The 24756-nt window shown below is 52.0% G+C and overlaps 2 protein-coding genes across 2 annotated transcripts; both read left to right on the forward strand.

Moving 5' to 3' along the window:
• The first annotated feature begins 11011 nt into the window (after positions 1-11011).
• On the forward strand, positions 11012-11894 carry LOC137913620 (large ribosomal subunit protein mL62-like). The gene is made up of 5 exons (XM_068757261.1): positions 11012-11048; positions 11140-11199; positions 11272-11354; positions 11563-11732; positions 11810-11894. Exons 1-5 carry the CDS (start codon positions 11012-11014, stop codon positions 11892-11894), a joined length of 435 nt encoding a protein of 144 aa, XP_068613362.1.
• An 11593-nt stretch (positions 11895-23487) lies between these two features.
• Positions 23488-24370, forward strand: LOC137913621 (large ribosomal subunit protein mL62-like). Its single transcript, XM_068757262.1, has 5 exons — positions 23488-23524; positions 23616-23675; positions 23748-23830; positions 24039-24208; positions 24286-24370. Exons 1-5 carry the CDS (start codon positions 23488-23490, stop codon positions 24368-24370), a joined length of 435 nt encoding a protein of 144 aa, XP_068613363.1.
• Positions 24371-24756: the final 386 nt, after the last annotated feature.

Below are 24756 nucleotides of genomic sequence, written 5' to 3' on the forward strand. Positions count from 1 at the left end.
GCGGACATCCTTTCAGCGGCGTCCAGGCGCAACAGGCATTTGAGCAGGTCAACAAAAGCCCGCCGGTCCCAGAACTGGACCAGGTCGCCTCTCGGATAGACCTGGATGGGGAAACGGATTCAGGTCAGTTGATCCTCTCAGAGACGGGTCATCAACAGGTACTGGTTCTGCAGCAAAGAGCGCTCACATCCAGCAGGCTGTCCAGAGACGGGCCGCGCCAGTCGCCGGGTGTCCCGCCTCGTACCGGGACGTCAGCGGAGCTGTCCTGTGAGGTCTGCGGGGACAAGACGTGAGGATCGCGTCAAAGGATGTCGAGCACAATCGATGCATTCAGACGCACTGGAACGCGGCTCGCCGTACCTTGAGCCTCCACCTCGGCCTGGCGGAAAGGGGCGCCCTTTTAAAATACGCTTTGGTGTACACCCCGGCGAAGAGCATCTTGTCCTCCGGCTGGCCCAGCAGAGACACAATGTCCTTCATCTGCAAACGACAAACAGAGTCCAGTCAGTCTCCTGCGTGGAGACCGGCTCGGCTCGGCCGTGCGCTGCGGTCCGCTTTACCATCTGCACGTTGCCGTCGATGGAAAAGACGTTCTCTACGAGGTAGAGGGACGCCAGGACGCATCCCACGCTCCACACGTCAATGGCTTTGTCAAAGGGCAGGCCGAGGGACACTTCTGGAGCTCTGAGGTGAGAGGACGTGCGAGGATCAACCCCCGCCCCCCCACTTCCATGGCTTGTCCAAAGTCAATCAGCTTGACCCTCAGCGGCTGCTCCAGACGGTCCACCAGCAGGATGTTGTCCGGCTTGATGTCCGTGTGGACGACGCCAAGCGTCTCCAGGGAGTCCAACGCCACACACAGCTGCAGGGACAGAGACGGGACAGTTTTACGTGTCCTGCTGCTGCTTAGCAACAGGGTGATTGATGTCATATTGCAGCACACACCTGACGCCCGATTGACCGGAGCTCATCCAGGGACAGCAGCTGCCAGTTTAACCCTTTCACTCTAGCTCAGCGAAAGCACTGTGTGGACATCCGGTTGCTTCACACGGCGTCAGAAGCTGCTGACGGACGTGCGGCTTCAAGGAAACGGTGAAGTCGAACCCCCCCGGAGGATTTCCCGTTCGACCGGCCGACTGAACGGCGAGATTGGAAGCAGCGTTTCCAGCATTTTGGGGCGGCGACAAGACTGAATACGGAGGACGGTGAAGTCCAAGTCAGTCCCCCGATTTATGGCACGGGAACATTTTTAAAGCATTCACTGTTGCGGAAGGAGGCGGAGCTAAAGAAATTTGAGGTCGTGTTAGAAAACTACGATGAATACTTCTACCCCCAAAGGAACGTTATCCACGAGCGTGCACGTTCCCACCAGAGAGCGCAGCGGCCCGGAGAGGAAACCAAAAGGTTTAGCAGAGCCCTCTGAACTATCGGAACATTGTGACTTTGGGACAAGCAGTGAGGACATCAGAGACCGGATGGAGGCGGGACAAAGAGGCGTCTCGTAAACCGCCGTCACGATATCCCGAGATGCCGAGGAGGTGCACCAGCAGGGAGAGGAGGTGGGGGGGCGCCATATTTCCTCGGGGCGGTCGCAGACGCCAGCAGCGAGAGCGACCAACGGACTGTTGAGACTGTGATCGGCCCAACGGCGGTTACATTTCAGATTGACGCAGATCTGAGCGTTCTGGAAGGAGAGCCATTCAACACGCGAGCAGAAACTGGAGCCGCACGGGGGCAATTTCAGGCAGAGGCCAAACACGAGGAAAAGAACGAGTCACTCCCAGCGAACGGGATCCAGAGCCAGACGGCTAACGACCTGCACGGGCAACGGGACCAGCCGAACGCATCGAGGAAGGAGACAAAGCAGGACGACAGCAACACAGATGAAAGAGCCCCCCCCCCACCGTCCACGTCTCCTGTCCTAAAGTTCTGCGATGCGGATCGGCGTTGGAGGCACGACGGGGACTAGAAAGCGTTTTGGGCCTGAGAAAGATTTGAGAAGTATCTGGTTGTCATTTGATTAAAGTACAAAAAATAAAAAACTTCAGTCCTCCACAGTCGTTGGTCGGAAGCAACGAAAACAGCGCCGGAAAAGCCTCCCCAACGCCTTTCTGACTCGTTTCTTGAAGCTCCTGGTGGAGTCCGGAGGAGCTTCTAGATCTCGTTTGGAAGCTCCTTCTTGTTCAGTCCCATCTGGCTCCTCCAGCAGAACCTCATCAGACGCTTCCTTGACCGGAGCTTCTGCAGCGTCGTCTGCGACGTTTGAGGCCAGAGGAGCTTCAGGAACTTCTGGAACTTCCGGAGCTTCCGGAGCTTCCGGAGCTTCCGGAGCTTCTGGAACTTCTGGAGCTTCCGGAGCGTCAGAGCTCGTACCTCCAGTAGCAGCAACATTGTCCGTGGCCGGAGGAGCGTCTGGAGCGGCAGCGTCTTGCTCCGGTTGTCCACTGCAGTCACTGTCCTCTGTCAGGTGGGACATGGAGATGAACGGGTGCAGCAGGGCCTCACGGGCGGACATCCTTTCAGCGGCGTCCAGGCGCAACAGGCATTTGAGCAGGTCAACAAAAGCCCGCCGGTCCCAGAACTGGACCAGGTCGCCTCTCGGATAGACCTGGATGGGGAAACGGATTCAGGTCAGTTGATCCTCTCAGAGACGGGTCATCAACAGGTACTGGTTCTGCAGCAAAGAGCGCTCACATCCAGCAGGCTGTCCAGAGACGGGCCGCGCCAGTCGCCGGGTGTCCCGCCTCGTACCGGGACGTCAGCGGAGCTGTCCTGTGAGGTCTGCGGGGACAAGACGTGAGGATCGCGTCAAAGGATGTCGAGCACAATCGATGCATTCAGACGCACTGGAACGCGGCTCGCCGTACCTTGAGCCTCCACCTCGGCCTGGCGGAAAGGGGCGCCCTTTTAAAATACGCTTTGGTGTACACCCCGGCGAAGAGCATCTTGTCCTCCGGCTGGCCCAGCAGAGACACAATGTCCTTCATCTGCAAACGACAAACAGAGTCCAGTCAGTCTCCTGCGTGGAGACCGGCTCGGCTCGGCCGTGCGCTGCGGTCCGCTTTACCATCTGCACGTTGCCGTCGATGGAAAAGACGTTCTCTACGAGGTAGAGGGACGCCAGGACGCATCCCACGCTCCACACGTCAATGGCTTTGTCAAAGGGCAGGCCGAGGGACACTTCTGGAGCTCTGAGGTGAGAGGACGTGCGAGGATCAACCCCCGCCCCCCCACTTCCATGGCTTGTCCAAAGTCAATCAGCTTGACCCTCAGCGGCTGCTCCAGACGGTCCACCAGCAGGATGTTGTCCGGCTTGATGTCCGTGTGGACGACGCCAAGCGTCTCCAGGGAGTCCAACGCCACACACAGCTGCAGGGACAGAGACGGGACAGTTTTACGTGTCCTGCTGCTGCTTAGCAACAGGGTGATTGATGTCATATTGCAGCACACACCTGACGCCCGATTGACCGGAGCTCATCCAGGGACAGCAGCTGCCAGTTTAACCCTTTCACTCTAGCTCAGCGAAAGCACTGTGTGGACATCCGGTTGCTTCACACGGCGTCAGAAGCTGCTGACGGACGTGCGGCTTCAAGGAAACGGTGAAGTCGAACCCCCCCGGAGGATTTCCCGTTCGACCGGCCGACTGAACGGCGAGATTGGAAGCAGCGTTTCCAGCATTTTGGGGCGGCGACAAGACTGAATACGGAGGACGGTGAAGTCCAAGTCAGTCCCCCGATTTATGGCACGGGAACATTTTTAAAGCATTCACTGTTGCGGAAGGAGGCGGAGCTAAAGAAATTTGAGGTCGTGTTAGAAAACTACGATGAATACTTCTACCCCCAAAGGAACGTTATCCACGAGCGTGCACGTTCCCACCAGAGAGCGCAGCGGCCCGGAGAGGAAACCAAAAGGTTTAGCAGAGCCCTCTGAACTATCGGAACATTGTGACTTTGGGACAAGCAGTGAGGACATCAGAGACCGGATGGAGGCGGGACAAAGAGGCGTCTCGTAAACCGCCGTCACGATATCCCGAGATGCCGAGGAGGTGCACCAGCAGGGAGAGGAGGTGGGGGGGCGCCATATTTCCTCGGGGCGGTCGCAGACGCCAGCAGCGAGAGCGACCAACGGACTGTTGAGACTGTGATCGGCCCAACGGCGGTTACATTTCAGATTGACGCAGATCTGAGCGTTCTGGAAGGAGAGCCATTCAACACGCGAGCAGAAACTGGAGCCGCACGGGGGCAATTTCAGGCAGAGGCCAAACACGAGGAAAAGAACGAGTCACTCCCAGCGAACGGGATCCAGAGCCAGACGGCTAACGACCTGCACGGGCAACGGGACCAGCCGAACGCATCGAGGAAGGAGACAAAGCAGGACGACAGCAACACAGATCAAAGAGCCCCCCCCCCACCGTCCACGTCTCCTGTCCTAAAGTTCTGCGATGCGGATCGGCGTTGGAGGCACGACGGGGACTAGAAAGCGTTTTGGGCCTGAGAAAGATTTAAGAAGTATCTGATCGTCATTTGATTAAAGTACAAAAAATAAAAAAACTTCAGTCCTCCACAGTCGTTGGTCGGAAGCAACAAAAACAGCGCCGGAAAAGCCTCCCCAACGCCTTTCTGACTCGCTTCTTGAAGCTCCTGGTGGAGTCCGGAGGAGTTTCTAGATCTCGCTTGGAAGCTCCTTCTTGTTCAGTCCCATCTGGCTCCTCCACCAGAACCTCATCGGACGCTTCCTTGACCGGAGCTTCTGCAGCGTCGTCTGCGACGTTTGAGGCCAGAGGAGCTTCTGGAGCTTCCGTAGCTTCCGGAGCGTCAGAGCTCGTACCTCCAGTAGCAGCAACATTGTCCGTGGCCGGAGGAGCGTCTGGAGCGGCAGCGTCTTGCTCCGGTTGTCCACTGCAGTCACTGTCCTCCGTCAGGTGGGACATGGAGATGAACGGGTGCAGCAGGGCCTCACGGGCGGACATCCCTTCAACGGCGTCCAGGCGCAACAGGCATTTGAGCAGGTCAACAAAAGCCCGCCGGTCCCAGAACTGGACCAGGTCGCCTCTCGGATAGACCTGGATGGGGAAACGGATTCAGGTCAGTTGATCCTCTCAGAGACGGGTCATCAACAGGTACCGGTTCTGCAGCAAAGAGCGCTCACATCCAGCAGGCTGTCCAGAGACGGGCCGCGCCAGTCGCCGGGTGTCCCGCCTCGCACCGGGACGTCAGCGGAGCTGTCCTGTGAGGTCTGCGGGGACAAGACGTGAGGATCGCGTCAAAGGATGTCGAGCACAATCGATGCATTCAGACGCACTGGAACGCGGCTCGCCGTACCTTGAGCCTCCACCTCGGCCTGGCGGAAAGGGGCGCCCTTTTAAAGTACGCTTTGGTGTACACCCCGGCGAAGAGCAGCTTGTCCTCCGGCTGGCCCAGCAGAGACACAATGTCCTTCATCTGCAAACGACAAACAGAGTCCAGTCAGTCTCCGGCGTGGAGACCGGCTCGGCCGTGCGCTGCGGTCCGCTTTACCATCTGCACGTTGCCGTCGATGGAAAAGGCGTTCTCTACGAGGTAGAGGGACGCCAGGATGCATCCCACGCTCCACACGTCAATGGCTTCGTCGAAGGGCAGGCCGAGGGACACTTCTGGAGCTCTGGGGTGGGAGGACAAAGGTCAAAGGTGAGAAAACTCACCTTTGCGTGCGAGGACCAACCCCCCCCCCCACTTCCATGGCTTGTCCAAAGTCAATCAGCTTGACCCTCAGCGGCTGCTCCAGACGGTCCACCAGCAGAATGTTGTCCGGCTTGATGTCCGTGTGGACGACGCCAAGCGTCTTCAGGGAGTCCAACGCCACACACAGCTGCAGGGACAGAGACGGGACAGTTTTACGTGTCCTGCTGCTGCTTAGCAACAGGGTGATTGATGTCATATTGCAGCACACACCTGACGCCCGATTGACCGGAGCTCATCCAGGGACAGCGGCTGCCAGTTTAACCCTTTCACGTTAGCTCAGCCAAAGCACTGTGTGGACATCCGGTTGCTTCACACGGCGTCAGAAGCTGCTGACGGACGTGCGGCTTCAAGGAAACGGTGAAGTCGAACCCCCCCGGAGGATTTCCCGTTCGACCGGCCGACTGAACGGCGAGATTGGAAGCAGCGTTTCCAGCATTTTGGGGCGGCGACAAGACTGAATACGGAGGACGGTGAAGTCCAAGTCAGTCCCCCGATTTATAGCACGGGAACATTTTTAAAGCATTCACTGTTGCGGAAGGAGGCGGAGCTAAAGAAATTTGATGTTGTGTTAGAAAACTACGATGAATACTTCTACCCCAAAAGGAACGTTATCCACGAGCGTGCACGTTCCCACCAGAGAGCGCAGCGGCCCGGCGAGGAAACCAAAAGGTTTAGCAGAGCCCTCTGAACTATCGGAACATTGTGACTTCGGGACAAGCAGCGAGGACATCAGAGACCGGATGGAGGCCGGACAAAGAGACGTCTCGTAAACCGGCGTCACGATATCCCGAGATGCCGAGGAGGTGCACCAGCAGGGAGAGGAGGTGGGGGGGCGCCATATTTCCTCAGGGCGGGGGCAGACGCGAGCAGCGAGAGCAACCAACGCACTGTTGAGACTGTGATCGGCCCAACGGCGGTTACATTTCAGATTGACGCAGATCTGAGCGTTCTGGAAGGAGAGACATTCAACACGCGAGCAGAAACTGGAGCCGCACGGGGGCAATTTCAGGCAGAGGCCAAACACGAGGAAAAGAACGAGTCACTCCCAGCGAACGGGATCCAGAGCCAGACGGCTAACGACCTGCACGGGCAACGGGACCAGCCGAACGCATCGAGGAAGGAGACAAAGCAGGACGACAGCAACACAGATCAAAGAGCCCCCCCCCCACCGTCCACGTCTCCTGTCCTAAAGTTCTGCGATGCGGATCGGCGTTGGAGGCACGACGGGGACTAGAAAGCGTTTTGGGCCTGAGAAAGATTTAAGAAGTATCTGATTGTCATTTGATTAAAGTACAAAAAATAAAAAAAACTTCAGTCCTCCACAGTCGTTGGTCGGAAGCAACAAAAACAGCGCCGGAAAAGCCTCCCCAACGCCTTTCTGACTCGCTTCTTAAAGCTCCTGGTGGAGTCCGGAGGAGCTTCTAGATCTCGTTTGGAAGCTCCTTCTTGTTCAGTCCCATCTGGCTCCTCCAGCAGAACCTCATCAGACGCTTCCTTGACCGGAGCTTCTGCAGCGTCGTCTGCGACGTTTGAGGCCAGAGGAGCTTCCGGAGCTTCAGGAACTTCTGGAGCTTCCGGAGCTTCTGGAACTTCCGGAGCTTCTGGAGCTTCTGGAGCTTCTGGAACTTCCGGAGCTTCTGGAACTTCCGGAGCTTCTGGAGCTTCCGTAGCTTCCGTAGCTTCCGGAGCTTCCGGAGCGTCAGAGCTCGTACCTCCAGCAGCAGCAACATTGTCCGTGGCCGGAGGAGCGTCTGGAGCGGCAGCGTCTTGCTCCGGTTGTCCACTGCAGTCACTGTCCTCCGTCAGGTGGGACATGGAGATGAACGGGTGCAGCAGGGCCTCACGGGCGGACATCCTTTCAGCGGCGTCCAGGCGCAGCAGGCATTTGAGCAGGTCAACAAAAGCCCGCCGGTCCCAGAACTGGACCAGGTCGCCTCTCGGATAGACCTGGATGGGGAAACGGATTCAGGTCAGTTGATCCTCTCAGAGACGGGTCATCAACAGGTACCGGTTCTGCAGGAAAGAGCGCTCACATCCAGCAGGCTGTCCAGAGACGGGCCGCGCCAGTCGCCGGGTGTCCCGCCTCGTACCGGGACGTCAGCGGAGCTGTCCTGCGAGGTCTGCGGGGACAAGACGTGAGGATCGCGTCAAAGGATGTCGAGCACAATCGATGCATTCAGACGCACTGGAACGCGGCTCGCCGTACCTTGAGCCTCCACCTCGGCCTGGCGAAAAGGGGCGCCCTTTTAAAGTACGCTTTGGTGTAAACCCCGGCGAAGAGCAGCTTGTCCTCCGGCTGGCCCAGCAGAGACACAATGTCCTTCATCTGCAAACGACAAACAGAGTCCCGTCAGTCTCCGGCGTGGAGACCGGCTCGGCTCGGCCGTGCGCTGCGGTCCGCTTTACCATCTGCACGTTGCCGTCGATGGAAAAGACGTTCTCTACGAGGTAGAGGGACGCCAGGACGCATCCCACGCTCCACACGTCAATGGCTTCATCGAAGGGCAGGCCGAGGGACACTTCTGGAGCTCTGAGGTGGGAGGAAAAAGGTCAAAGGTGAGAAAACTCACCTTTGCGTGCGAGGACCAACCCCCCCCCCCCCCCCACCAAAGGTCACCTGTATCCACACGGCTGCAGCATCATCCCCAGCCGGATTTCGGACACTTCCACGGCTTGTCCAAAGTCAATCAGCTTGACCCTCAGCGGCTGCTCCAGACGGTCCACCAGCATGATGTTGTCCGGCTTGATGTCCGTGTGGACGACGCCAAGCGTCTTCAGGGAGTCCAACGCCACACACAGCTGCAGGGACAGAGATGGGACCGTTTCACGTGTCCTGCTGCTGCTTAGCAACAGGGTGATTGATGTCATGTTGCAGCACACACCTGACGGCCGATTGACCGGAGCTCATCCAGGGACAGCGGCTGCCAGTCCCGACGTTCCATCAGGTCCAGCAGATTAATGTCGAGCAGCTCGAACACTTGACAAACGTTGCCCCCATGCTCAAACTGCTCGATGACCTTGGAGATGTTTGACCGGTCTGGGTTCAAGGCCCTCAGGAGCTCCAACATGTGGAACTGGGGAGTAGAGACGGGAGACTTGGTTCGTGTTCTGGGGGAGCACACACGCACGCACACACACACACACACACACACACTGAAGAACTGCACCTCCTTCTCCAGGTGGAGTTTCCCTTTCTTCTTGTTCAGGATCTTCACGGCCACTTTCTCCTGCGTTTTCAGGTTGGCACAGATGTTGACCTTCCCAAAAGTCCCTTCCCCGATGAACTCCTGCACCAGGTAGCAGGAGGAGACGCTTCGGAGGAGCTGGCCTTCCTGGATCTCAGTCGCTTCGGGTGATGAGAGAAGATGGAGAGAATTTACTCAGCGAGGGAGGGAAACACAACCAAGTGGTTGTAACCCCCCCCCCCAGCATGAAACACAGATGATTCTGGAATCTGTCATTATTTCACAAAGCAGACTTTAACAGATATTTTAGATTATCAAGATAAAATAATCATCGCAGCAGCAAAGACTGAAACTCTTCCGTGAGACGATGGAACATTTTCTGCTTCTCCTCTCTCTCCGCAGAGGGCGGGGCATAGTCGATGTTTAACCACTGCTCAGCCAATTAGCGTCCTGAGCGCTGACAACGCGGGGACTCGGATTGTGAGTTCCGGGCATAATTTTGACGATGATATAAGGGCACCCCCTACTGGGCAAAAGGAAAGAAACTGAATCTTCCTGCTTTTATTCTGCATTAATGATCAATTATTACTGAAACTCGATGGATTAAACGAAGCTGCCCCCCCCCCCCCCCCCCCCAACCGCCACTGATTTGAATGAAAGGAACAAAAAACAAATAATATTAAAGTTCCTTATATCCTGCATGGCGTTACGTCCCTTCCTGTGATAATATAAAACATTGTATTTAATAATAACATCATCACGTCTGGGTTTCTTCCTGCCTGCGTCGTAGCTTCCGTTACGCTCTTAGTAACTAGTTTAAACTAGTTTAAATAAAGGTTGAGCCCCCACCCAAAAGAGAATGATGATTAAGAACATATATTTTTTAAACTCTGGCAGAGGAGATAGCATCCTGAATTGACACGAAGGCTTTACTTTCAGCTAGGACGTGTCCAGGATTTCATTTGTCCAACAGTCCAACTGTTGTCCCCAAAGTCGGCACCATTTAAATCATTATTTGACATTGATGCATTGCAAACAGCAGATATTAGCATAAACATATATTTATCTTCTTAACAAGACTTCCAGTCTTTGCATCAAATAAATTTGGGTTCATTTAATGCAAAGACCGGACGTGTTGGTATCGATCCCAACAGCTTCAGCAGACAAATATCCAGCTCGACCCTTCTCAGCCCCCTGCTGGACTAAAGGAAAGTTACTTACGTTCGGGGACACGTGAAGTGGACGCTTTGACTTCCGGTGTTTCCGGCATCGTCATATTTGAAGTTGTCTCGAAGTTGAATTCTTAAAAAGAGCAGCAACGAAGCAAGATCCTCAGACGTCACTGTCGTTTCTATCGATATACTGTACAGTACTAGCCGTTGTCATGACAATGGGCTTTGCTCCAAATGATGTGCGAGGTGCTGATTGGTTGAATTTGGCGTTTCCTTAAGTTTAAAAGTTGGAATAAGATAATTAACTAGTTTATCACTCTGATAGAAGAATTTACAATAACTTTAAATAAAAGAAAGAAAACAGTTTACATATTTTATAGTTTAATATGATTAAATTGTCCACCAGACAAAGATTTAAAATAAATAAGAAATCCATGTATTTTTTTAATTATAAGATTTATAATCAATCAATCAAACTATCAATCCTACGTTGTACATATTATGTGTCTTTTTAATTTTAATTTATTGTGATTTTGCATCTGTGGTGTAATTTATGTTTATTTTATTGTTATTTTGCATCAATTGAGTAATTGAATATTAGTTTTATTTGTATTGTTAAATGTTGATGATTTATGTACGAAGGACTTTCAACGGAAACAAGACCGCAAGGGCTTTTTAGAAATGCTCCTCTTAGACAGGATGTTTGATTGTATTTGTACTGTAATACATGCTACTGTGTGACTGTACTCTAACATTCTATCGAATAAATATATTCATCATCATCATCATCATCACATTCAAACGTCTCGCTTTCGGTATCACAAGTGCTCCGGAAATCTTCCGGAGGAAGACGGCTGAGACGCTGAGTGATCTCGGCGGAGGGCCGCCTGCATGGTCGGGAGTATGACAAGTCTTTAAGTGATTTCTTTCATTCATGCTTTTCCAGGATTCCCAGATTCACATTCCAGTGGGTAAATATACAAGTAGCCATGTTGAATTATTATTATTTTTAAACATTGTAGTCCTCTTTCTCGATGAAACATTTCTCCTCTTGGCCCTCAGACCGTCTGACAGTGTCTTACAGCAGAAGCAGTGGCCCCGGCGGTCAGCACGTCAATAAAGGTGGTCAGAGCTTCACCTAAAGACTGGACACAGGATGTTCTTCTGTGTAATAAACGACATCTCGATCCACAGCCAGCACAAAAGCAGAGGTCCGTTTCCATCTGCACACGGCAGACTGGATCCCGGAAGATGTTCGACAGAAAATCCGTGAAAAGGTTCGTCTTCACGTGTCGTCAAATCAAGACAAAAGAGACGGTCTGATTTGAACTTAAATTATAATGTCGGTCTCAAAATAGAAGTTTCATTCCCATCACGCTTTATATTCTACTATCAGAAAGTCAGCGTGGTTCGTATTTCAACAACCTCTGGATTGTTTTATTGTGCTCTTTGATCATTTGTTTTACGTGTTGCTGTGAAACACAGAACGGAAACCGCATTAATAAGGCCGGGGAGCTGCTGGTTGCCTCAGAGCTGAGCCGGAGTCAGCAGAGGAACCTGTCTGATTGCATCCAGAAGATTTCTGCAATCGTCGCCGAGGCCAGCAGAAAGCCGCACGAAAATACGGCAGAAGATGTAGCTCTCAGGGACTACAGGTACGGCTGACATGTAGTCCAGGACGTGTTGTTTCTGTCCCTATTGATAAAGGTGTCTTTGTTTTTATGTATCGCAGGTTGGAGCAGAGGAGCAAGGAGCGACTCAAACAGAAGAAGATCCATTCAGTTATCAAGAGGAGTAGACGAGGGGATTTTGATTGATTGTCATGATCCTCCCTCCTTTTATTGTCAATTATATCCTATTTATATTTTTTGTGTGTGTATTTAATTTAATGTAAATAAAGGAGCATTTTTTACTCCACATTTGTGCGGGATGTTATCAGTAAATTATCAGTACAGCTACAATTCACACTTTAAATGCATTAAATTCTGAATTTCATTTTTATGTAGGTGATCCTTTTGTGACCCAAAATCAAGTCTAAAAATTACCAACAAGATTTATTTCTGTCCATCCAACCATCTTCCACCGCTGATCCGGGGCCGGGACGCGGAAGCAACAGTCTCATCATCAGTGTTGGGCAAGTTCCTCAAGATCAGTAATATATTACTTATTACTAGTTACTTGCTGGAACAAGTAATTACATTATACTACTTATTACTCCTTGCCAAAAGTAACTAGTTACTTATTACTCTAGAAGAAGAATCAGAAGAATCAGAAGTAGTTTATTGTCAATGAGGGGTCACTGACTAGGAACGTTTCTCGGTGAAGTCGTGCTACATGTAACAGTAATGACAAAATACAAAAAACATACAAGTACAGACACATCACCAAACAGCAGCATCGGGAGTGGATACACAGATGTATATTAGTATTTAAGTTACTCTTTTTTTCTCGTCCTCAATAATTGCATCCTTTCTCCCCTAAAGTCTCACTTTGCATGTTCAACATTAGCAGATGAGACCTGAACAAACGACATGATGAGACCTGAACACACGACGTGATGAGACCTGAACACACGACGTGATGAGACCTGAACACACGACGTGATGAGACCTGAACACACGACGTGATGAGACCTGAACACACGACATGAGATCTGAACACGCGACGTGATGAGACCTGAACACACGACGTGATGAGACCTGAACACACGACATGAGACCTGGACACACGACATGATGAGACCTGAACACACGACATGAGATCTGAACACACTACATGAGACCTGAACACACGACATGATGACACCTGAACACACGACATGATGACACCTGAACACACGACATGATGAGACCTGAACACACGACGTGATGAGTCCGTCTGAGTCAATCTGGACCCTCATTTTGAATTAAATAAACACAAAGACTTTTACTTTGAAGGAATTCATAAATTCACTAAATGAAACCACATCTGGACTCAAACTGAAAACAAAACACACTTTTTGAACAACTTCAGTTGTTTATTAAAGCAGAGAAGCTCAAAGTGTTGCTGGGCCATGAGGCAACGTGCGCTGGTGCATTTCAATGCAGACAATATGCACGTTAGTGTAATAAGAATAACAAGAAAAACATTTATTTTAACTGTCAGACGTTGTGCAGAAGGTGCATCAGAACATTCTGAATGTATCAATACTACAAACAATTACTGCAATTTAAATACATCTCCAATATTCATGTAAATATTCATCGACATTTTGTATTCTAAAATTGAATGTGAAATGTCTAAATCGTAAAAGCAAATCCTGATACAGGATAAATATATTTTTCAGTATAAATTAGACCCATATTCTGTGGATAAAGTGCACTAATTGTGTCTTTTAGATTTTATTTCTCACTAGTTTAATCCTCGTCTTTGCATGCAGCCCTGGTGACTGTCGAACTAACCATAGAACAAGCATTTGGTAACTTAAACTCAGCGACTAGTTTATGCCTTTTTATTCCGGGTTGTGATTTCGGTGCTAAATTAATACGGTCCCGATTTAAACGTTGTGGTTTCCTGGTTTATTCACGTCCCTTGTCCAGGACACGTGATTCAAAGGATCATTTCATGAATCCCTGCAGAAGCCTGCTGACACTAAACCAATGCTTTAATGGTTATATTATATTAACCGGTAATAGTAAAAGTAATATTATTACTCAAAATGAAAAAGTAATTCGTTACACTACTCGTTACTGGTCAAAAGTAATATATTGCTTTAAGTTACTAGTTACTTTAGTTACTTTCCCAACACTGTTCGGGACCCTCGAGTTGAACGAGGACCGGTGCGTGTACAGGAAGCAACGCGCAGCCGAAAGGTTTAACAGAGCCTTCTGAACTATCGGAACATTGTGACTTCGGGACACGCAGCCAGGAGGACATCAGAGACCGGATGGAGGCGGGACAAAGAGGCGTCTCGTAAACCGCCGTCACGATATCCCGAGATGCCGAGGAGGTGCACCGGCAGGGAGAGGAGGTGGGGGGCGCCATATTCCCTCGGGGCGGTCGCAGACGCCAGCAGCGAGAGCGACCAACGGACTGTTGAGACTGAGCGTTCTGGAAGGAGAGACATTCAACACGCGAGCAGAAACTGGAGCCGCACGGGGGCAATTTCAGGCAGAGGCCAAACACGAGGAAAAGAACGAGTCACTCCCAGCGAACGGGATCCAGAGCCAGACGGCTAACGACCTGCACGGGCAACGGGACCAGCCGAACGCATCGAGGAAGGAGACAAAGCAGGACGACAGCAACACAGATCAAAGAGCCCCCCCCCACCGTCCACGTCTCCTACCCTAAAGTTCTGCGATGCGGATCGGCGTTGGAGGCACGACGGGGACTAGAAAGCGTTTTGGGCCTGAGAAAGATTTAAGAAGTATCTGATTGTCATTTGATTAAAGTACAAAAAATAAAAAACTTCAGTCCTCCACAGTCGTTGGTCGGAAGCAACAAAAACAGCGCCGGAAAAGCCTCCCCAACGCCTTTCTGACTCGCTTCTTGAAGCTCCTGGTGGAGTCCGGAGGAGCTTCTAGATCTCGTTTGGAAGCTCCTTCTTGTTCAGTGCCATCTGGCTCCTCCACCAGAACCTCATCAGACGCTTCCTTGACCGGAGCTTCTGCAGCGTCGTCTGCGACGTTTGAGGCCAGAGGAGCTTCCGGAGCATCTGGAGCTTCCGGAGCTTCCGTAGCTTCTGGAACTTCTGGAGCTTCCGGAGCGTCAGAGCTCGTACCTCCAGTAGCAGCAACATTGTCCGTGGCCGGAGGAGCGTCTGGAGCGGCAGCGTCTTGCTCCGGTTGTCCACTGCAGTCACTGTCCTCTGTCAGGTGGGACATGGAGATGAACGGGTGCAGCAGGGCCTCACGGGCGGACATCCTTTCAGCGGCGTCCAGGCGCAACAGGCATTTGAGCAGGTCAACAAAAGCCCGCCGGTCCCAGAACTGGACCAGGTCGCCTCTCGGATAGACCTGGATGGGGAAACGGATTCAGGTCAGTTGATCCTCTCAGAGACGGGTCATCAACAGGTACTGGTTCTGCAGCAAAGAGCGCTCACATCCAGCAGGCTGTCCAGAGACGGGCCGCGCCAGTCGCCGGGTGTCCCGCCTCGTACCGGGACGTCAGCGGAGCTGTCCTGTGAGGTCTGCGGGGACAAGACGTGAGGATCGCGTCAAAGGATGTCGAGCACAATCGATGCATTCAGACGCACTGGAACGCGGCTCGCCGTACCTTGAGCCTCCACCTCGGCCTGGCGGAAAGGGGCGCCCTTTTAAAATACGCTTTGGTGTACACCCCGGCGAAGAGCATCTTGTCCTCCGGCTGGCCCAGCAGAGACACAATGTCCTTCATCTGCAAACGACAAACAGAGTCCAGTCAGTCTCCTGCGTGGAGACCGGCTCGGCTCGGCCGTGCGCTGCGGTCCGCTTTACCATCTGCACGTTGCCGTCGATGGAAAAGACGTTCTCTACGAGGTAGAGGGACGCCAGGACGCATCCCACGCTCCACACGTCAATGGCTTTGTCAAAGGGCAGGCCGAGGGACACTTCTGGAGCTCTGAGGTGAGAGGACGTGCGAGGATCAACCCCCGCCCCCCCACTTCCATGGCTTGTCCAAAGTCAATCAGCTTGACCCTCAGCGGCTGCTCCAGACGGTCCACCAGCAGGATGTTGTCCGGCTTGATGTCCGTGTGGACGACGCCAAGCGTCTCCAGGGAGTCCAACGCCACACACAGCTGCAGGGACAGAGACGGGACAGTTTTACGTGTCCTGCTGCTGCTTAGCAACAGGGTGATTGATGTCATATTGCAGCACACACCTGACGCCCGATTGACCGGAGCTCATCCAGGGACAGCAGCTGCCAGTTTAACCCTTTCACTCTAGCTCAGCGAAAGCACTGTGTGGACATCCGGTTGCTTCACACGGCGTCAGAAGCTGCTGACGGACGTGCGGCTTCAAGGAAACGGTGAAGTCGAACCCCCCCGGAGGATTTCCCGTTCGACCGGCCGACTGAACGGCGAGATTGGAAGCAGCGTTTCCAGCATTTTGGGGCGGCGACAAGACTGAATACGGAGGACGGTGAAGTCCAAGTCAGTCCCCCGATTTATGGCACGGGAACATTTTTAAAGCATTCACTGTTGCGGAAGGAGGCGGAGCTAAAGAAATTTGAGGTCGTGTTAGAAAACTACGATGAATACTTCTACCCCCAAAGGAACGTTATCCACGAGCGTGCACGTTCCCACCAGAGAGCGCAGCGGCCCGGAGAGGAAACCAAAAGGTTTAGCAGAGCCCTCTGAACTATCGGAACATTGTGACTTTGGGACAAGCAGTGAGGACATCAGAGACCGGATGGAGGCGGGACAAAGAGGCGTCTCGTAAACCGCCGTCACGATATCCCGAGATGCCGAGGAGGTGCACCAGCAGGGAGAGGAGGTGGGGGGGCGCCATATTTCCTCGGGGCGGTCGCAGACGCCAGCAGCGAGAGCGACCAACGGACTGTTGAGACTGTGATCGGCCCAACGGCGGTTACATTTCAGATTGACGCAGATCTGAGCGTTCTGGAAGGAGAGCCATTCAACACGCGAGCAGAAACTGGAGCCGCACGGGGGCAATTTCAGGCAGAGGCCAAATACGAGGAAAAGAACGAGTCACTCCCAGCGAACGGGATCCAGAGCCAGACGGCTAACGACCTGCACGGGCAACGGGACCAGCCGAACGCATCGAGGAAGGAGACAAAGCAGGACGACAGCAACACAGATCAAAGAGCCCCCCCCCCACCGTCCACGTCTCCTGTCCTAAAGTTCTGCGATGCGGATCGGCGTTGGAGGCACGACGGGGACTAGAAAGCGTTTTGGGCCTGAGAAAGATTTAAGAAGTATCTGATCGTCATTTGATTAAAGTACAAAAAATAAAAAAACTTCAGTCCTCCACAGTCGTTGGTCGGAAGCAACAAAAACAGCGCCGGAAAAGCCTCCCCAACGCCTTTCTGACTCGCTTCTTGAAGCTCCTGGTGGAGTCCGGAGGAGTTTCTAGATCTCGCTTGGAAGCTCCTTCTTGTTCAGTCCCATCTGGCTCCTCCACCAGAACCTCATCGGACGCTTCCTTGACCGGAGCTTCTGCAGCGTCGTCTGCGACGTTTGAGGCCAGAGGAGCTTCTGGAGCTTCCGTAGCTTCCGGAGCGTCAGAGCTCGTACCTCCAGTAGCAGCAACATTGTCCGTGGCCGGAGGAGCGTCTGGAGCGGCAGCGTCTTGCTCCGGTTGTCCACTGCAGTCACTGTCCTCTGTCAGGTGGGACATGGAGATGAACGGGTGCAGCAGGGCCTCACGGGCGGACATCCCTTCAACGGCGTCCAGGCGCAACAGGCATTTGAGCAGGTCAACAAAAGCCCGCCGGTCCCAGAACTGGACCAGGTCGCCTCTCGGATAGACCTGGATGGGGAAACGGATTCAGGTCAGTTGATCCTCTCAGAGACGGGTCATCAACAGGTACCGGTTCTGCAGCAAAGAGCGCTCACATCCAGCAGGCTGTCCAGAGACGGGCCGCGCCAGTCGCCGGGTGTCCCGCCTCGCACCGGGACGTCAGCGGAGCTGTCCTGTGAGGTCTGCGGGGACAAGACGTGAGGATCGCGTCAAAGGATGTCGAGCACAATCGATGCATTCAGACGCACTGGAACGCGGCTCGCCGTACCTTGAGCCTCCACCTCGGCCTGGCGGAAAGGGGCGCCCTTTTAAAGTACGCTTTGGTGTACACCCCGGCGAAGAGCAGCTTGTCCTCCGGCTGGCCCAGCAGAGACACAATGTCCTTCATCTGCAAACGACAAACAGAGTCCAGTCAGTCTCCGGCGTGGAGACCGGCTCGGCCGTGCGCTGCGGTCCGCTTTACCATCTGCACGTTGCCGTCGATGGAAAAGGCGTTCTCTACGAGGTAGAGGGACGCCAGGATGCATCCCACGCTCCACACGTCAATGGCTTCGTCGAAGGGCAGGCCGAGGGACACTTCTGGAGCTCTGGGGTGGGAGGACAAAGGTCAAAGGTGAGAAAACTCACCTTTGCGTGCGAGGACCAACCCCCCCCCCCACTTCCATGGCTTGTCCAAAGTCAATCAGCTTGACCCTCAGCGGCTGCTCCAGACGGTCCACCAGCAGAATGTTGTCCGGCTTGATGTCCGTGTGGACGACGCCAAGCGTCTTCAGGGAGTCCAACGCCACACACAGCTGCAGGGACAGAGACGGGACAGTTTTACGTGTCCTGCTGCTGCTTAGCAACAGGGTGATTGATGTCATATTGCAGCACACACCTGACGCCCGATTGACCGGAGCTCATCCAGGGACAGCGGCTGCCAGTTTAACCCTTTCACGTTAGCTCAGCCAAAGCACTGTGTGGACATCCGGTTGCTTCACACGGCGTCAGAAGCTGCTGACGGACGTGCGGCTTCAAGGAAACGGTGAAGTCGAACCCCCCCGGAGGATTTCCCGTTCGACCGGCCGACTGAACGGCGAGATTGGAAGCAGCGTTTCCAGCATTTTGGGGCGGCGACAAGACTGAATACGGAGGACGGTGAAGTCCAAGTCAGTCCCCCGATTTATAGCACGGGAACATTTTTAAAGCATTCACTGTTGCGGAAGGAGGCGGAGCTAAAGAAATTTGATGTCGTGTTAGAAAACTACGATGAATACTTCTACCCCAAAAGGAACGTTATCCACGAGCGTGCACGTTCCCACCAGAGAGCGCAGCGGCCCGGCGAGGAAACCAAAAGGTTTAGCAGAGCCCTCTGAACTATCGGAACATTGTGACTTCGGGACAAGCAGCGAGGACATCAGAGACCGGATGGAGGCCGGACAAAGAGACGTCTCGTAAACCGGCGTCACGATATCCCGAGATGCCGAGGAGGTGCACCAGCAGGGAGAGGAGGTGGGGGGGCGCCATATTTCCTCAGGGCGGGGGCAGACGCGAGCAGCGAGAGCAACCAACGCACTGTTGAGACTGTGATCGGCCCAACGGCGGTTACATTTCAGATTGACGCAGATCTGAGCGTTCTGGAAGGAGAGACATTCAACACGCGAGCAGAAACTGGAGCCGCACGGGGGCAATTTCAGGCAGAGGCCAAACACGAGGAAAAGAACGAGTCACTCCCAGCGAACGGGATCCAGAGCCAGACGGCTAACGACCTGCACGGGCAACGGGACCAGCCGAACGCATCGAGGAAGGAGACAAAGCAGGACGACAGCAACACAGATCAAAGAGCCCCCCCCCCACCGTCCACGTCTCCTGTCCTAAAGTTCTGCGATGCGGATCGGCGTTGGAGGCACGACGGGGACTAGAAAGCGTTTTGGGCCTGAGAAAGATTTAAGAAGTATCTGATTGTCATTTGATTAAAGTACAAAAAATAAAAAAAACTTCAGTCCTCCACAGTCGTTGGTCGGAAGCAACAAAAACAGCGCCGGAAAAGCCTCCCCAACGCCTTTCTGACTCGCTTCTTAAAGCTCCTGGTGGAGTCCGGAGGAGCTTCTAGATCTCGTTTGGAAGCTCCTTCTTGTTCAGTCCCATCTGGCTCCTCCAGCAGAACCTCATCAGACGCTTCCTTGACCGGAGCTTCTGCAGCGTCGTCTGCGACGTTTGAGGCCAGAGGAGCTTCCGGAGCTTCAGGAACTTCTGGAGCTTCCGGAGCTTCTGGAACTTCCGGAGCTTCTGGAGCTTCTGGAGCTTCTGGAACTTCCGGAGCTTCTGGAACTTCCGGAGCTTCTGGAGCTTCCGTAGCTTCCGTAGCTTCCGGAGCTTCCGGAGCGTCAGAGCTCGTACCTCCAGCAGCAGCAACATTGTCCGTGGCCGGAGGAGCGTCTGGAGCGGCAGCGTCTTGCTCCGGTTGTCCACTGCAGTCACTGTCCTCCGTCAGGTGGGACATGGAGATGAACGGGTGCAGCAGGGCCTCACGGGCGGACATCCTTTCAGCGGCGTCCAGGCGCAGCAGGCATTTGAGCAGGTCAACAAAAGCCCGCCGGTCCCAGAACTGGACCAGGTCGCCTCTCGGATAGACCTGGATGGGGAAACGGATTCAGGTCAGTTGATCCTCTCAGAGACGGGTCATCAACAGGTACCGGTTCTGCAGGAAAGAGCGCTCACATCCAGCAGGCTGTCCAGAGACGGGCCGCGCCAGTCGCCGGGTGTCCCGCCTCGTACCGGGACGTCAGCGGAGCTGTCCTGCGAGGTCTGCGGGGACAAGACGTGAGGATCGCGTCAAAGGATGTCGAGCACAATCGATGCATTCAGACGCACTGGAACGCGGCTCGCCGTACCTTGAGCCTCCACCTCGGCCTGGCGGAAAGGGGCGCCCTTTTAAAGTACGCTTTGGTGTAAACCCCGGCGAAGAGCAGCTTGTCCTCCGGCTGGCCCAGCAGAGACACAATGTCCTCCATCTGCAAACGACAAACAGAGTCCCGTCAGTCTCCGGCGTGGAGACCGGCTCGGCTCGGCCGTGCGCTGCGGTCCGCTTTACCATCTGCACGTTGCCGTCGATGGAAAAGACGTTCTCTACGAGGTAGAGGGACGCCAGGACGCATCCCACGCTCCACACGTCAATGGCTTCATCGAAGGGCAGGCCGAGGGACACTTCTGGAGCTCTGAGGTGGGAGGAAAAAGGTCAAAGGTGAGAAAACTCACCTTTGCGTGCGAGGACCAACCCCCCCCCCCCCCACCAAAGGTCACCTGTATCCACACGGCTGCAGCATCATCCCCAGCCGGATTTCGGACACTTCCACGGCTTGTCCAAAGTCAATCAGCTTGACCCTCAGCGGCTGCTCCAGACGGTCCACCAGCATGATGTTGTCCGGCTTGATGTCCGTGTGGACGACGCCAAGCGTCTTCAGGGAGTCCAACGCCACACACAGCTGCAGGGACAGAGACGGGACCGTTTCACGTGTCCTGCTGCTGCTGCTTAGCAACAGGGTGATTGATGTCATATTGCAGCACACACCTGACGGCCGATTGACCGGAGCTCATCCAGGGACAGCGGCTGCCAGTCCCGACGTTCCATCAGGTCCAGCAGATTAATGTCGAGCAGCTCGAACACTTGACAAACGTTGCCCCCGTGCTCAAACTGCTCGATGACCTTGGAGATGTTTGACCGGTCTGGGTTCAACGCCCTCAGGAGCTCCAACATGTGGAACTGGGGAGTAAAGACGGGAGACTTGGTTCGTGTTCTGGGGCAGCACACACGCACGCACACACACACACACACACACACACACACACACTGAAGAACTGCACCTCCTTCTCCAGGTGGAGTTTCCCTTTCTTCTTGTTCAGGAACTTCACGGCCACTTTCTCCTGCGTTTTCAGGTTGGCACAGATGTTGACCTTCCCAAAAGTCCCTTCCCCGATGAACTCCTGCACCAGGTAGCAGGAGGAGACGCTTCGGAGGAGCTGGCCTTCCTGGATCTCAGTCGCTTCGGGTGATGAGAGAAGATGGAGAGAATTTACTCAGCGAGGGAGGGAAACACAACCAAGATGTTGTAACCCCCCCCCCCCCCAGCATGAAACACAGATGATTCTGGAATCTGTCATTATTTCACAAAGCAGACTTTAACAGATATTTTAGATTATCAAGATAAAATAATCATCGCAGCAGCAAAGACTGAAACTCTTCCGTGAGACGATGGAACATTTTCTGCTTCTCCTCTCTCTCCGCAGAGGGCGGGGCATAGTCGCTGTTTAACCACTGCTCAGCCAATCAGCGTCCTGAGCGCTGACAACGCGGGGACTCGGATTGTGAGTTCCGGGCATAATTTTGACGATGATATAAGGGCACCCCCTACTGGGCAAAAGGAAAGAAACTGAATCTTCCTGCTTTTATTCTGCATTAATGATCAATTATTACTGAAACTCGATGGATTAAACGAAGCTGCCCCCCCCCCCCCCCAACCGCCACTGATTTGAATGAAAGGAACAAAAAACAAATAATATTAAAGTTCCTTATAACCTGCATGGCGTTACGTCCCTTCCTGTGATAATATAAAACATTGTATTTAATAATAACATCATCACGTCTGGGTTTCTTCCTGCCTGCGTCGTAGCTTCCGTTACGCTCTTAGTAACTAGTTTAAACTAGTTTAAATAAAGGTTGAGCCCCCACCCAAAAGAGAATGATGATTAAGAACATATCTTTTTTAAACTATGGCAGAGGAGATAGCATCCTGAATTGACACGAAGGCTTTACTTTCAGCGAGGACGTGTCCAGGATTTCATTTGTCCAACAGTCCAACTGTTGTCCCCAAAGTCGGCAGCATTTAAATCATTATTTGACATTGATGCATTGCAAACAGCAGATATTAGCATAAACATATATTTATCTTCTTAACAAGACTTCCAGTCTTTGCATCAAATAAATTTGGGTTCATTTAATGCAAAGACCGGACGTGTTGGTATCGATCCCAACAGCTTCAGCAAACAAATATCCAGCTCGACCCTTCTCAGCCCCCTGCTGGACTAAAGGAAAGTTACTTACGTTCGGTGTCCCGTGAAGTGGACGCTTTGACTTCCGGTGTTTCCGGCATCGTCATATTTGAAGTTGTCTCGAAGTTGAATTCTTAAAAAGAGCAGCAACGAAGCAAGATCCTCAGACGTCACTGTCGTTTCTATCGATATACTGTACAGTACTAGCCGTTGTCATGACAATGGGCTTTGCTCCAAATGATGTGCGAGGTGCTGATTGGTTGAATTTGGCGTTTCCTTAAGTTTAAAAGTTGGAATAAGATAATTAACTAGTTTATCACTCTGATAGAAGAATTTACAATAACTTTAAATAAAAGAAAGAAAACAGTTTACATATTTTATAGTTTAATATGATTAAATTGTCCACCAGACAAAGATTTAAAATAAATAAGAAATCCATGTATTTTTTTAATTATAAGATTTATAATCAATCAATCAAACTATCAATCCTACGTTGTACATATTATGTGTCTTTTTAATTTTAATTTATTGTGATTTTGCATCCGTGGTGTAATTTATGTTTATTTTATTGTTATTTTGCATCAATTGAGTAATTGAATATTAGTTTTATTTGTATTGTTAAATGTCGATGATTTATGTACTAAGGACTTTCAGCGGAAACAAGACCGCAAGGGCTTTTTAGAAATGCTCCTCTTAGACAGGATGTTTGACTGTATTTGTACTGTAATACATGTTACTGTGTGACTGTACTTGTACTCTAACATTCTATCGAATAAATATATTCATCAGCATCATCATCATCACATTCAAACGTCTCGCTTTCGGTATCACAAGCGCTCCGGAAATCTTCCGGAGGAAGACGGCTGAGACGCTGAGTGATCTCGGCGGAGGGCCGCCTGCATGGTCGGGAGTATGGCAAGTCTTTAAGTGATTTCTTTCATTCATGCTTTTCCAGGATTCCCAGATTCACATTCCAGTGGGTAAATATACAAGTAGCCATGTTGAATTATTATTATTTTTAAACATTGTAGTCCTCTTTCTCGATGAAACATTTCTCCTCTTGGCCCTCAGACCGTCTGACAGTATCTTACAGCAGAAGCAGTGGCCCCGGCGGTCAGCACGTCAATAAAGGTGGTCAGAGCTTCACCTAAAGACTGGACACAGGATGTTCTTCTGTGTAATAAACGACATCTCGATCCACAGCCAGCACAAAAGCAGAGGTCCGTTTCCATCTGCACACGGCAGACTGGATCCCGGAAGATGTTCGACAGAAAATCCGTGAAAAGGTTCGTCTTCACGTGTCGTCAAATCAAGACAAAAGAGACGGTCTGATTTGAACTTAAATTATAATGTCGGTCTCAAAATAGAAGTTTCATTCCCATCACGCTTTATATTCTACTATCAGAAAGTCAGCGTGGTTCGTATTTCAACAACCTCTGGATTGTTTTATTGTGCTCTTTGATCATTTGTTTTACGTGTTGCTGTGAAACACAGAACGGAAACCGTATTAATAAGGCCGGGGAGCTGCTGGTCGCCTCAGAGCTGAGCCGGAGTCAGCAGAGGAACCTGTCTGATTGCATCCAGAAGATTTCTGCAATCGTCGCCGAGGCCAGCAGAAAGCCGCACGAAAATACGGCAGAAGATGTAGCTCTCAGGGACTACAGGTACGGCTGACATGTAGTCCAGGACGTGTTGTTTCTGTCCCTATTGATAAAGGTGTCTTTGTTTTTATGTATCGCAGGTTGGAGCAGAGGAGCAAGGAGCGACTCAAACAGAAGAAGATCCATTCAGTTATCAAGAGGAGTAGACGAGGGGATTTTGATTGATTGTCATGATCCTCCCTCCTTTTATTGTCAATTATATCCTATTTATATTTTTTGTGTGTGTATTTAATTTAATGTAAATAAAGGAGCATTTTTTACTCCACATTTGTGCGGGATGTTATCAGTAAATTATCAGCACAGCTACAATTCACACTTTAAATGCATTAAATTCTGAATTTCATTTTTATGTAGGTGATCCTTTTGTGACCCAAAATCAAGTCTAAAAATTCCCAACACGATTTATTTCTGTCCATCCAACCATCTTCCACCGCTGATCCGGGGCCGGGACGCGGAAGCAACAGTCTCATCATCAGTGTTGGGCAAGTTACTCAAGATCAGTAATATATTACTTATTACTAGTTACTTGCTGGAAAAAGTAATTACATTAT

Source organism: Brachionichthys hirsutus, unplaced genomic scaffold (assembly GCF_040956055.1).
Source record: "Brachionichthys hirsutus isolate HB-005 unplaced genomic scaffold, CSIRO-AGI_Bhir_v1 contig_882, whole genome shotgun sequence".
In the NCBI taxonomy this organism is placed as follows: domain Eukaryota; kingdom Metazoa; phylum Chordata; class Actinopteri; order Lophiiformes; family Brachionichthyidae; genus Brachionichthys; species Brachionichthys hirsutus.